This window comes from Python bivittatus, unplaced genomic scaffold (genome assembly GCF_059951505.1).
Source record: "Python bivittatus isolate LINGU-HERP-01145 unplaced genomic scaffold, Pbiv_v1 ctg000390_np1212, whole genome shotgun sequence".
In the NCBI taxonomy this organism is placed as follows: Eukaryota; Metazoa; Chordata; class Lepidosauria; order Squamata; family Pythonidae; genus Python; species Python bivittatus.
In genome coordinates, this window is record NW_028277070.1 from 3,252,003 (window position 1) to 3,265,032 (window position 13,030).

The following is a 13,030-nucleotide window of genomic DNA, read 5'->3' on the forward strand; positions in this document are numbered from 1 at the left end:
TACAACAAGGCCTACATACAAACCACTTTAGCTGATTTTTGCAGGTTTCTAATAACCTTCCATACTCTTGTAGGAAATTAAGAAGTGGACCGAGGAAAAGAGAAGGATTTTCATTTTCTGGGCTTGAGCAGAAACAGCCGGACAGAAAAGACAAGTTTCCCCCACTTAAACTCATGCACAAATGCTTGCAAGATGGCTTGAAGAATGTTTTGCTGTTAAAACATGCGCAGGACGTTGGTGGATTCAAAAGCAATAAATGCATAAATGAGGTAAAAGCGGAAAAGGTTTATTAAACAAAGCATAGCAAAAGAAATTTAGCATGATAAAGGCAAATAGTTTCTCCTTTGGAAAAAAACAAGATCAAACTTCCTTAAAGTAAAAAGTCAACTAAATACAAAGCCAGTTTAAGTACTATGAAATTAAGATACATAAAATAACAATAAAGAAAAGAACCTAAGCACCACTTTTTTTCCCCAGTTAAGATATCTGCAAATCCAAAAAGAACCAGCCAGAATAACAACATGTCCCCTTTTATCCCTGGTCGAATAAGCCAATTTTATATTCCTTTTTTCTACACAGAACAATCTTTCTCTGTAATCCATTCAGATGGTAATTGGCCTTTGTTGAGAATTTCTTCAGTACTTTAAACAATCTCTCTTGTGATGCCAGGCAGCTAACCTTGAGATTAAAGCATGATTGAAATTAATCCTAAAGGTAAAAGAATGAATATTCTTTTATTTGAATAATATATTTGAATATATTATTGAATATATTTGAATAAATCGACCCATATAGCATTGATCTATGGCCTATCTGGACACCCAACACATCTAAAAGAGAAAAATCTTGCCCAGCGTGGATTTCACAAGCTCCTGGTCTGTCTATCATGATTCCACCAAACTCCACTCCTTGCAATTTTCCTCAGATATAGTAACATCCTGATACGTGTCTTTAAAGTAAGCACCTTTACATGCAATTTCTTAACATGAATATATAAAATATGCACTAATATAAACATGAGCATTACAACTGTAAGAAGCAAAGTAACCAAATGCAAATCTAAGTTGGATGGCAATGACGAATTTCATTGTTGGATTCCCCCGACATGTCCCACCAACGGTGGTATCTTCCATATCTTGAACTCCTCAAACTAAGACGGTTTTTAAAATCATGCCTTCATCAGTTTCAGGTAGTCTCTTTAGCTTGGTGTGTATTTTCTGATTTTCCCCTTACGTTTGAGCTCCTGAAGTGCTTTAATGCCAAAGGGAACGTAGAGTGCCATTCGGTTGTTTCCCATCCCAGTGTTTTAGATCCACGTGGAGCCTCTTCAGAGTAGAATGCAGTTCCAGTGTTCTTGCTCCCAAGGCACTTCCAGCTGGAAAAGACACAAAAGTCGAGCAGTTGTTATTCGGTGATGTCTGGAACTCTGCGAGAGATCTATCCCTTTATCACCACCCTGCACCTGGAGAGCTAAGCTTTGGATTTCAACAATTCTAATGTAGGAAAATGTGATGGAATGGACTTATGAAGGCCATGGTCAGGGAGATAAGCGTGTTCTTAGTCCACAGCAGGAGCGTGGGAAGTTCAAGAAGATGAGGCTGGCACCTCCCTGAGGAATTCACGGTGTTGGGGCTGGCTGGCTTGGGAACTGGGGTTCAGTCTGGGGAGATTTCTGTCTGGAGGTTGTAGCTAATAAACGCAACAGAATTGTATTTGCATTGTCTCTTGGAGTTCTTTGGGCTGAACCTGACAGAAAAGCCCAGCTCTGCTCTGGGGAGACACCATAAAACAAACCCACATCCCATTTCAGAGCACAAGCCACATGCTGTTCAAATGTTTTACAGTGGGAAACTGCAAACTGGCCAGACCCTGAAGTGAGGGAAAAAGCACCACAGAGAAATCTCAGGAGTCTCCCTTGGAAGTTCCACCCCCGTGCTGGAAGTTGGGTAAGTTTACCATGGCTTGCTTTCACGGTGGTTTGTCAACTAACCCTAATCGTCACACGGAACACTAAGGTAGGAAAACCTGATTCCAGAATTACAGTGCTTGGATTAATACATCAAACTCAGCTGAGGCTAAGTACAGCTTACCGAATTTGACCACAGGAAGGGAAGTTCAGTTTGTATCTTAGCTAATTTGTGCCCAGTCCCCCCGTCCCCCGCAACAGTCAACCCCAGGCCACCTTGCAACTTGTATGGCAGTTATCTTGATGCTTTTAACTTTCCATCTCAAATGCATCCATTCTCCCTTTTTTAATTTTAATTTTTTTTCAAATGCATTCAGGCAAATTCCATTTGCTTTTCTGCAGAGTCCGCTTGTGTGTGTGAACCCTCCCGCTCTCTGGGGGAAATTGGCTTCCCTCGGGAGAAAGAGCTTTGCTATCTTCCCCTCTCGCGGTCTGTGCATTTCATCATGCAGTATTGCAGCCGACAGAAAGTGAACCTCTATCTTTGAATTTGAGGGAGAATAATGTCGTTTGATTGCTTTTGGTTTAGCTGCTTGTACGAATCCAAGTCATATACTGTAGCTTTAAATCAGTTTATTCCTGGAAGTGAACTTTCACCTTGGAACTTTTTTTGGGGGAAAATAATTTCTGGACGGGAAAATTAAGGTCATCCTCCAGTTCCTCATTAATGGATATTTCCCAAGACTTTAGGGTTTTTTTGGTGGGGGAGCAACATAGGTAAACATATTCTCTCCTTCAAACTGAGCTCAATTCCTCTGGGAGTGAGGGAGTAGGTGGCCATCACCACCTTCTGTGACTTTTTCCCCTCTTGCCAGTAGCCCACAACCTTCCAGGTGGGTTGGATGGCCGCCTGAGCAGGCCGTGCTTCACTGTCCAAGGTGAGCTGAGTTTTCACTCACCTTTTCACTTTGCCTTCAGGGTGCCCAGGGAAGTGAAGCAGCAGTGAACTTTGTAAATGAAGCTGTGCATGGACACCGCGGATAAAATTTGGGGAGGAAAGAGTGCAAAGACACACTTGTGGGCAGAATGGTCTCAGGGCCATGGCAACCCTGGGAGGGGTGCTTACTTAAGGGGATAAAGGCCCAAGATGACAGTACTTGAACCAAAGTCACCAAGCAATACTACAACTTGCCAGTAGAAACTGCTCACACACCTTCTATTTGCAAAATCTACTTTGTGTTTAGGGAGACTCCCCAGGATGTTAAAACAAAAAACAAAAAACTGGTACAGGTATGTGGGTCTCAACCCTTTTTTAAATAAATCAGCACCTTTTTCGTCAGTGGTTGATTTGCAAAGGACAGAAAATATGTGTTTTTGCTGGCGATACTCAAACGTATATAAATCTTGGAGCTAAAGCAATGTGCACGCCCACTTATTCTGCAGCTGAATTACTGATACAGTATAATGCAGCACAATGCAGTCAGTCTCATGCCCTTTTTATGGGCATTGCGTGTAAAAAATGGGCAGGGTTTTAATCACATGGTCACAACCACCATCTTGACTTTTTTGCCTCCCCCTCCAGATGTCCTTGACATCAGCTTTTTGGTTTCACTCTACTCCTTATCCCATGACTGCAACACGACTGAATCTCTGATGTGGAACTGGATGGCATTCAAGCAAGATGCCAATTTATGAAATGTTTCTTCCCTTCTACCTGGGGAAAAACCAGTACAGTAAGTCAGGAAGGAAGTACCTACCTCTGTGTAGACCCTACCCTGCTCTAGGTTTATCCCAGAGAAACCCAGCAAATAAGCAACTTCACATTTTTTCCCCTCACCGGCATAATCCAGGGTTCAACAAAAGAACCATCTAGGTTCCGACAGCATCGCAGAGAAGCATAGTAGATCGCGTGTTGTGCAAGCAGATCCCAGCGTTTTCCCTCTCCAATGTTTGCAGTCGGATCCGCTGGATCAAGGATGACTGGCCTAAAGTCCAATAAACAAAGTTATACCCATGGTGCACAACCAGAACAGATGGGTGACACCTGCTCGTGACTGGAGGCCCTTGGAAATTTCCCAAGTTTGTTAACATATTTAGATTTTAACATGAAAGAAGTGGAAAACCATATTAAATACTTCATTAGAGAATAGGCAGATTAAATGTCAATCGAATGAAATCAGATTTAATTTTTGTGCTGATTTGAGTGGGCAGTCATAGCAGTGCCCACTCAAGAAATATCCCAGTTCTTGGATTCTGGAGGGAATTAAAAAGAAGTCCTTGCTAAAATCCACAATCTGAGCCAAAATGATGACCTGTTTGCCATGACATTGTCAGGCAACATTGGCCCTTCAAGGCCGGGAAACAGGAACCACTTGAATTTCTGAAATGCTCTTGACTGCTAAAGGCAATAGAACAGAATCTTGAAAGGCTGTTGAACCAACTCTCCAGCTTACACCTAGCATACTCAAGGCAGAGTTACTCTGGGTTTCTTTCTCATGCTTTCCCCCTCCCTTGGACTGAGGAATCTCCATTATGACGACTCTGCTCCCACTTCCATCACGTGTTGCGAGCGCTGCCATTATATCCCACAACTGTGACAAACAGACATGTCATAGCGTTTGCCATCATGCACCATGTTGCACCATGTTATCTGTTGTCCCCACCCCCCAAATTACACACCTGGGTCTGTGATCTGTTCCTATGTTGAGCCTCTCCAGGGAGCCTTTACAACCGAGCTCCTAAATGGAACATCACTAAGGCTAGGTGTTCACCCAACACATCCTACCAGGCCAGTCAAATCCTTAATGACAGCCTCCATATAACATGGGAAATTTATTTTGTTATTTTGTGGCTTAGCTTGCTGTGTCTCTTTGCTGTCTTCTAATGGCCACCAGGTCCAGAAACGGTATCAGATGAAAGTCAAACTGTGACTAGAACTTCATGATTATCCTTGAAGACATCTTTGCAGGGAGAGAGGGGAAGCTAGGGGGGGGAAACCCCAATCTCTCTTCCCATTGCTCTGCAGGTTTTGTATCACAACTGCTTTGCTCTCCCCACCCCACAAAGGAAGAAACATTGATGCATAAGCCAGCCAAAGGAAGCAACAGCTCAATGAGTTTTTTGCCTTTTACTCCAATTTGAAACTAGCTAAGAGCTGTTGCAGGAGTTTCTCCACGTGACAGATCTCATCACTGATTTTTTATTTGGAATCCAAGGTGGGAGACTGACCTGTTTTTACGGAGCTGGGTCTGTAAGTGCCGCTTGATGGTCTCATCCTCAAAATCATAGTATTTTGTCCAGTATATGCAGATCTGCTTATGTCTCTCAATGAGCCATAGGACTGTCCGGAAACCCTCCGCCATGCTGAACTTGGTTCCTCCACTTCCTTTCTCCCAGGCGTAGACAGTCAGTAGCTCAAGCGCATACTTTGGGGGTAGTGACTGCTCAGGCAACTAGTTTATATAGAAAAGCATTTTAGATAAAAACCCACTGCAGTATTTGAATGGTGAAGCAACAGGAAAGACAATCCATCTATGGCTATCTTATAACTAATTAGCATCATTTAAAGACAGATGTATCTGTCTTAAAACGGTGCTAATCATTTTTCCCAAAACATAAAACAGTAAGTGAGAAGCAAAATGGATGCAATTGATCTAGAAGTTCTAATACTGAAAGTCAAGAAGCAAAGTGAAGAGACAGGACTAAGATTAAATATAAAGCAGATCAAACTAATGACAACAGGTCCAGCAACCAGCCTTAGAATTGACAGTGAAGGTATTGAAGGGGTGGAAGAGTTTCTGCTTTTTAGCATCAGCTATCAGCAGTGAAAGAACAAGTCACGAAGAACTATGCTGCAGACCAGCACTCGGTAGAGCAGCCATGAAGGCCGTGGAAGAGATATTCAAATGCCATGATGGGTCCATACCTACGAAGATCAAGAATGGTGCAGGCAATGGTTTTCTCAATGGCACTCTACTGAAGTGAAAGCTGGACTTTGAAGAAGCAGGAAAGGAAGAGTACTGACACTCTTGGTGTTGGAGAAGACTCCCGAGAATACCGTGGACAGCCAAGAAGATAAACAAAAGAAAAAATCAACAGAAGAAATCAATCCGGAGTGCTCACTCCAGGCACAGATGACCAGGGTCAAATGATCATATTAAGCAAAGACCCAGCTCCCTTGAAAAGTCTTTAACACTGGGGATTACGGAAGGAAAGAGAAAGGAGGATGACCAGGAGCAAGGTGGAGGGACTCCAGCAAGGTCCAATCTGAGATTTCTTGCTTGTATGAACTCAAAACCAAATTCCGTTCAAAAAGGATTCCCTGAAATTTGAGTTGCGACTCTTTTCTGCTTAATTAAATAAAAGCCCCCCCCCCAATTAAAAGAGGAGCACAATAATCACATCCCCTTTCTATTTTGGTAAAGGAACAGAGTTTAAGTTACAGTTCATTATTCTCCTCAACTTGGTGGACTCACACTGAACAAATGAAAGAAATCATTGAAGCAGAGGTTAGGGTTAACGTCTTCCTTGTAAATGCCCAGACTTCTTCAATTCTCTTACATTTTTCTCCTTTCAGTTCAAACATCTCTGACATTATAAGGACAGTATGTGACATCATCAAGCTCTCCTTGGTTCCTGGGCTCAGCAATCGGATTTCCTCACCTCCAGCCCCAGAGCTCCCTAGATGTCTTCACAATCTTGGGTGCAGCCCCCCAACACATCCAGGAGCTGCCACTGAAACCATCTTGTTACGGCCACAGAGAAGGGTGGGCTTTTCCCGTGGGCTGGACTATAAGTGTCAGGATCCTCTCAATCAATCAATCAATCAATCGTCAAGAGGCCAAAGAGCAGAGTTGTTAGAAATTGATATATATCAAATGTTTATTCAGGATAGCTATAAATTAGATGTTAGTTTGCAGGAATGTTCCTGCCATAAAACAAGGGAGCGGAGCACGGGATAAGCCACAAAAGCCAGATGGCCCGTTATCAAGGTCTGAGGTGAGAGCAAGGTCGGATGACCGTGAGATCGGAGAAAGGGTGCGAAAGGAATCAAGCGGGAAACCGGCAGGAAGGGCAGTTAAAAGGGAAGCCTCTGGCCATGGGGAATTCAGTTTCAGCGATCTATGGAACGCTGTGTGCTTCTTCTCGATAAAGAAATCTTTACTGGAACAAACCGGTCTCCAGAGGATTTACTGGGATTGGGAATTGAGCTGTGCAGACTCTGACATTAAGATGCTGCTGGAATGGAGGGTGGTCCCATTTTGTTAGCGTAAGGGGTTAAAAGGTAGGCTTTTTAGACTGCGTTCTGTAGTGCTGGGTTCCAACTGTGTTTAACAGACGTACAGCACTGAATTTTAAACTGGATTTCCAGCAAGTGACCTTGGGTGATCTGGGAATTCCAGAGCTGTTGGCTAAACGGAAAATTGAAAAAAACATCCTAGAAGAAAAGTAATGGTAACAATAATGGAAGTAGTTTGCTAGCCTGCAGCCCTGGGATGGTCTCCCACCCAATTACTAATCCCCCTCTTTGCTCTTCAATTTCGGCCAAGGGTTGCTGTGACGATTATCAAAATGCAATAACATTGTTTATAGGACCACAAAGGGCTGGGATTTTTTTTTACTGACTCAGCTACTCTCCTAGAAACTGTTACTCGTGGGGAAACCAGGTTCCACGTATTGGGACCCTGAGCCACAGACCTCTTTGTACCAGTATTTCACCAGGCGGATGAGGTTCTTTAGCTTGGTTGGACAATCAACGATGAAATGCTTTTGCAGCTCGGTGAAGCAGGGAGCATAATAGCCATGCTTGCTGGCAGGGATCAGGTTGATGTATTTCTGAGGGTCAGGCCTGGAGCCATCATATTGGCCTGTCAAGAGAAAGTACAGTTAGGCCTCAAAAGCCTTCTCGAAATACTCCACTACCTTTGTGGACAGACAAATGGGGCAGAGAATTTCACCCAGTTTTTCCAGTGGAAAAAGGAACTCTTCAACCATTTCTGAAAGGCAGGACTAGCAATGAGAACAGCTTTGCTCCCGAAGAGGCCCAGGGAAGTGACCCCCCTGCTGGGACTGCTGGAAAACTGTAGAAGCCAGGATGACACCCCCTCCTGGGGCACCTTGTCACAAAATGTGTGTAAAGACAGCCCTTTCCACCCAGAAAAATGTCACCAACCTTCACTCTTCCTTTGAAGGAAGAAAGGTTTTGCTCTATAATTGAACAAGAACAGATTGCAGGATGCAGAATTTTTCTGCTTGCTCTTAAGTGCCAGCTTGTTTGTGAGAACCACAGTAGAGAATGGGTCTTGAGGGCTTTCTGAATCACTTACTTGAGCGACTCCCATTTACTTTAAAGGAAAAGCAGGCTTAAATATTCTCCACCCGCCTGGTGCTCCCTCGCCAACTCTAGCTGGGGAGTGGCTTTCACTGCTCTCAAGAAAACCCACCTAGGATGTCCAAGGCCGGCAGGACATCAAATTCAATCCAATCCTCTGAGTTCTTTGAACGCAACCTGAATTGAAGCACACGAGGCTTGGGCCACTTGGACTTCTCAAAGTGGACGTCCAGATTCAGCTCTGTCTGGCATTCTGTGAGCCGCCTTTCAATCTCCTCAATGATCCACTTTCGCTTCTCTTCCAGATCTCCGTAACTTCTGAAGACATCCAGAAACACCACCAGGTCGACATCTGAACCCTGTTTCATTGCTGTGCCTTTTCCCAGCGACCCTCCCTGGGAAAGACAAACGGGCGGTTTCACACACTGAGTCTCCTGGGCATTTGCACCAAAAGATATGCACAATATATGCAGATTCAATCAGCTATTTGACATCATCATCATGATGATGACGACGATGACGATGATTTTTTTATCTAGCACCCCACCAAAAACAACTTCCCTAATATAAAGCCTGGCATTTTTTCCAGGGGTCTTGGCATCAGGGCCATCCTTGCCCACTGGATAAGCCAGCTGATGGCCCCCAGAATCTATTTGCTCTACTTGGATAGGAGGCCACTAGGAAATCCTAAGATTGCAGGATAGACAGAGAAGTTGCAAAAATGTTTTGAAGAAACCAGTGACAAACCACTTCTACACTATAGTGACACCCCCTCCGCAGTATGGATGCATTCATGAAGTCACCAGGAGTTGAAAGGATTTTGTTAGAGTGAATTCTCACACTGATAAGTTAGACTGGCGGCTGCTGTGTCAACCCTGCCGGTGCTAGCAGGCTCACTGTCAGGATCCTTGCAATCAATCAATTGTCAGTTGGAGCCAACTAATAGAGTTATTAGAGCTGCTAACCTAGTTAGAATGGTTGCTTATTCCGGCCATAAAGTAGAATTGTTATTTTATTAGGATTGTCAGTTTATACAAGCCGCTTGCTCGTTCCTGCCATAAAACAAGGGGTGGGGGGAGTTAGGTAGACAGCGGAGACAGATGGGATGTTATCGGGTTCTCAGGAATTTACAAGGCCATGCAGGGTGAGATCAAGAAGAGATCCGAGGAAAGGCGCGAAAAGGACAAACTTGAAAGCAGAGAGGGGTGTTAAAAGGGAGCCTCCGAGCGCGGGGTTTTCAGTTCCAGCAATCTGTGGAACGCTGCGTGTTTCTTCTCAATAAAGAAATCTTTACTGGAACGAATCGGTCTGCAGAGGATTTACTGGGATTGGGAATTGAGCCTTGCAGACTCTGGCATGTTGCTGAAACTCCCTCACCACCAAGGGGGTTTCTTTCAGCCGAGGGCAACCATCACGGAAATCCCAAACCCAAAGCACCCCGGGCGAGCAGCGGCTGCCCGGGATGGAGGAGGAGAACGTGGAATGTGGAGCCACCAGGGAGGTTGAGGAGGAACTGGAGACGCTCTCCCGACCCCCAGGCCGACTCACGCTGGTGTCAGACCGCGAAAGGAGGAAAGCCCAAGTGTGGCGCAGGGAAGAAGATTTCGGGGAGATGTCGTTCCTGGGGATGGAGCCCGATGAGCGCTGGTCCCCGGCCACGGGACGAGGGGAGCCTACCCGGATGACCCCCCTGGAGGGATCCGTGAATATGCTGCAAGCAGATGTCACCACCGTAAGGGGAGAGTTGTGGTGGATGAGCGACCTGCTCCACAGATCAGCGGGGCCTTGAGACCAGGAGCCGGGGGTAGCGGTGGCACCCTACGGCGACGAGATGCCGGGGGGCATGGGGTGGGCATCCCCCCTACCCCAGCAGGAGCCGCAGCCCAACCCGCTCCGTCGGGCCAACCCGCCCCACCAGCCCCAGCTGTGCCAGCTGCTCAGCCTCAATCCGCGCAGCTGGCACCCCCCAAGAGGGCCTCCTGAAGCGATGGGGGTTGATGGTGAGATACGGAGGAGACCCAAAGGAGCTGGCAAGCTTCTTGGCCCACGTAACCATCTGCATGGAGGAATGTGGCCACCTGTTCAACAGCGCCCGGTAGACCGATCGCGAGACCCGGAGAGGACGCCTGCCCAGCCCGTCCAAGACAGCGCGCCTGCTTCCGCTGCGGAGAGAGGGGGCATTTTGCAGCCGGCTGCCCCAAGCCCAGCCCCTCGCGCCCGGCCCAGGCGAAGAACCCGCCCCCCCGCCGCCGCCCCCCCCCCCCGCGAAAGCCGCCAAACCGCCAAGTCAAAGGAAAAGAGGCACCGCCACCGCGGGGGCTGAAGCGCAGTTCGCGGATCCAGCGACCTGCGAGGAAGGATCCCCGGGAGAAGAGGCGCCGCTGGGGAAAGCCCCTCGCGCACGGAATCCAAAGCGCGCAGCTGGGCGGGGGGCGGGGGGGGCGTGACGATGAGGACGAGGCAGAGGACGGGGTGAGCGTTATAGCCGTGGAAGTGAAGAGAAGGGCTCTCGGGACGGGGCGCAAAGCCCAGCTGACTGCCCTGATGGGCACCGGCCGTTCGCACGGCTTAATCAGCCCGGCGTCGGTGAATGGGCTAGGACTGCGGGTGAAAAGACTTAAAACCCTCATGGTGTTCAACCAGCTGGATGGGTCCCCGGCGGGAGGGGGAGCCGTGCAATACGGCACGGAGGAATTCGAACTGGAATTAGGGACGCACCGGGAGAGGCTTAAATGCTTAGTTGCTCCTCTTGCCGCCCACCCGCTGATCTTGGGGGCGACGTGGATAAAACGATGGGCGTCCGTGGTGGGTTGGGAAACAGGGAAAATGGAATTTTGCTGACCATGTTCTCTGTGTGAAGATACATCTCTTTTTGGAGGGCGGCATGTTGCAATCAATCCACTGTCAATTGGAGCCAACTAGTAGAGTTATTAGAGCTGTTAACCTAGTTAGAATGTTTGCTTACTCCGGCCATAAAGTAGACGTGGAAGTTGAAAGCAGAGACGGGGGTTAAAAGGGAGCCTCCGAGCGTGGGGTTCTCCGTTCCAGCAATCCATGGAACGCTGTGTGCTTCTTCTCAATAAAGAAGCCTTTACTGGGACGAATCGGTCTCCAGAGGATTTACTGGGATTGGGAACTGAGCCTTGCAGACTCTGACGCTCACATCTCCAGAAGTCAGGGGCTGCTTCTCCCTATTCACAAAATGTGGGAGAAGGGAGATTGGCCACATAGATATCAGGTCCACTGGAAAGCAGAGGGGCTGGTGGGAGTTCTCTTCCCGGACTTCATGAACTACCCAAGCAAAGCTGAGGCGGGGGGGGGGGGGGCGGGCTGGCTTCCTCGGAGGCTGCCTCCAGCCCAGTGTGTGGTAGCACCTTCGCGCCGGATTTTTCCAGACAAAAAACAAAAAATCAGGAAAGCTTGCCTAGCGGTCAGAGGAGGCCCCTCCGTCTCTTCTCCCTGGGTGGGGTCGCCCTCCCCCAACATCTGCCTTCCCCATCCGGCCAGCCCGGGTCCCCCTCCCCCTCCCCCTCCCAGCGCCAAGCCGCTCACCTTGACGATCTTTTGCACCTTCGCGAGCCGGGGCCTGTCGTGGAAGCAGCGCACCTTGAGGAACTCGCAGATTCTATGGATGGCCCCCTGTGCCTTTCTGAGGAATTCCTCCTCGGGTTGCAGGTACCTGGCGTGGAAGGTGTCCAGCTTCCTTGCTTCGACGTTGCGGAGAGTCTCCATGGCCAGGCAGTGGGTGCCGTGGACAGCCAGCCAGCCGGGTGGAGCCCTTCACTCTGGTTTCGTTTCTCCCTCCAGGCAGGAGGGCGGAGCTGGTACGCCCAGAGGACGTCAGGAGGCGGTATCAGAAGGAGACATGTGCCAGTGGTTTTCCTATGGACGGTCCAAGAAAGATTTAAAACAGATAAAAGGACCTGTAGTTTTGAATATGGTAAGACTGAATTTGAAGGCGAATGATGTACTAACGATGAACATGTTATTGCAAAGATGTATAAACTTTTACTGAAGCTAGATGTGAGAAGGAAATCAAATTCTCCCCCTCGCCCATGTTAGCAGAAACTCAGAGCTTTCCATTTGTCTCATGCCATCATCACTTATCTTAAACAGCAATCAAAGCCTATGGCTAAATTGTAGTAAGAATGGGCTCGCCTAAAAAGATTAAGACATAACAGAAAGAATCAAGAGTCCTTCCCCTCATCCCAAAATTAAATAACTAAAGACCTGGCAGGAAGGGCCAACATTCCTTAAACCCCAAAATCGGATCATAAAAAGATTTCTTCCTACATTCCAGTTAGACCACACCAGATAAGGCAAACGCAGGAAACCCCAGCGCAGCAGGGTGCCCGACCTTAGGATGCTCCCTAGTCAATTGCTCCCCGATCAATTTCACCGGCGAGCGCTCTCTCTCGGAAGCCCGGCTTTTCTACAAAATCTAAGGAATCCTAGAGGGCGGGTTTCCCTTTGCACCTTTTAAGGGTTGCCCCTATAAAAGGGGATTCCTGGGAAGCCCCGATGCAGCCGTCCCGACAGCTGATCGTCTTGCGCAGATATCTGGCTCTCGGAAATGAAGTCTTCTCTCTCCTTCAAGCAAACGCCTGGTGTTTATTCCCAGCTTGGAGATGAACCTCGTAAGCTTTCTTTCTAACAGAGACAGAAGATGAAGAAGAGAAGGACTTCATGATAAAATGGGCTAAAAACTTTGGCTACAACATACAGATGGAACAATGGGAAAATATCTGGCAGAAAGGACTGACATTCATATTGTGCTGTAATCTTAAAGAGAA

General features: G+C 47.4%; 1 protein-coding gene across 1 annotated transcript; it reads right to left on the minus strand.

The window, feature by feature from the left end:
- Nucleotides 1-270: 270 nt before the first annotated feature.
- LOC103053194 (2'-5'-oligoadenylate synthase 1A-like) lies at nucleotides 271-12,046 on the minus strand. Its single transcript, XM_088143846.1, has 6 exons — nucleotides 11,790-12,046; nucleotides 8,350-8,632; nucleotides 7,604-7,773; nucleotides 5,135-5,358; nucleotides 3,744-3,891; nucleotides 271-1,375 (listed from the first exon to the last, which is right to left on the minus strand). Exons 1-6 carry the CDS (start codon nucleotides 11,967-11,969, stop codon nucleotides 1,328-1,330), a joined length of 1,053 nt encoding a protein of 350 aa, XP_087999972.1. The 5' UTR covers nucleotides 11,970-12,046; the 3' UTR covers nucleotides 271-1,327.
- Between the last annotated feature and the right edge of the window lie 984 nt (nucleotides 12,047-13,030).

Bases quoted from the DNA above. Each gene is read 5' to 3' on its own strand.
- LOC103053194 (XM_088143846.1), bottom strand. From the start codon at position 11,969: ATGGAGACTCTCCGCAACGTCGAAGCAAGGAAGCTGGACACCTTCCAC. The intron at 8,633-11,789 runs GTGAGCGGCTTG...TGTCTTTCCCAG, and splicing joins AGGTGCAAAAGATCGTCAAG to GGAGGGTCGCTGGGAAAAGG. The intron at 5,359-7,603 runs GTCTGTGGCTCA...TATATAAACTAG, and splicing joins TGAAATACTGGTACAAAGAG to TTGCCTGAGCAGTCACTACC.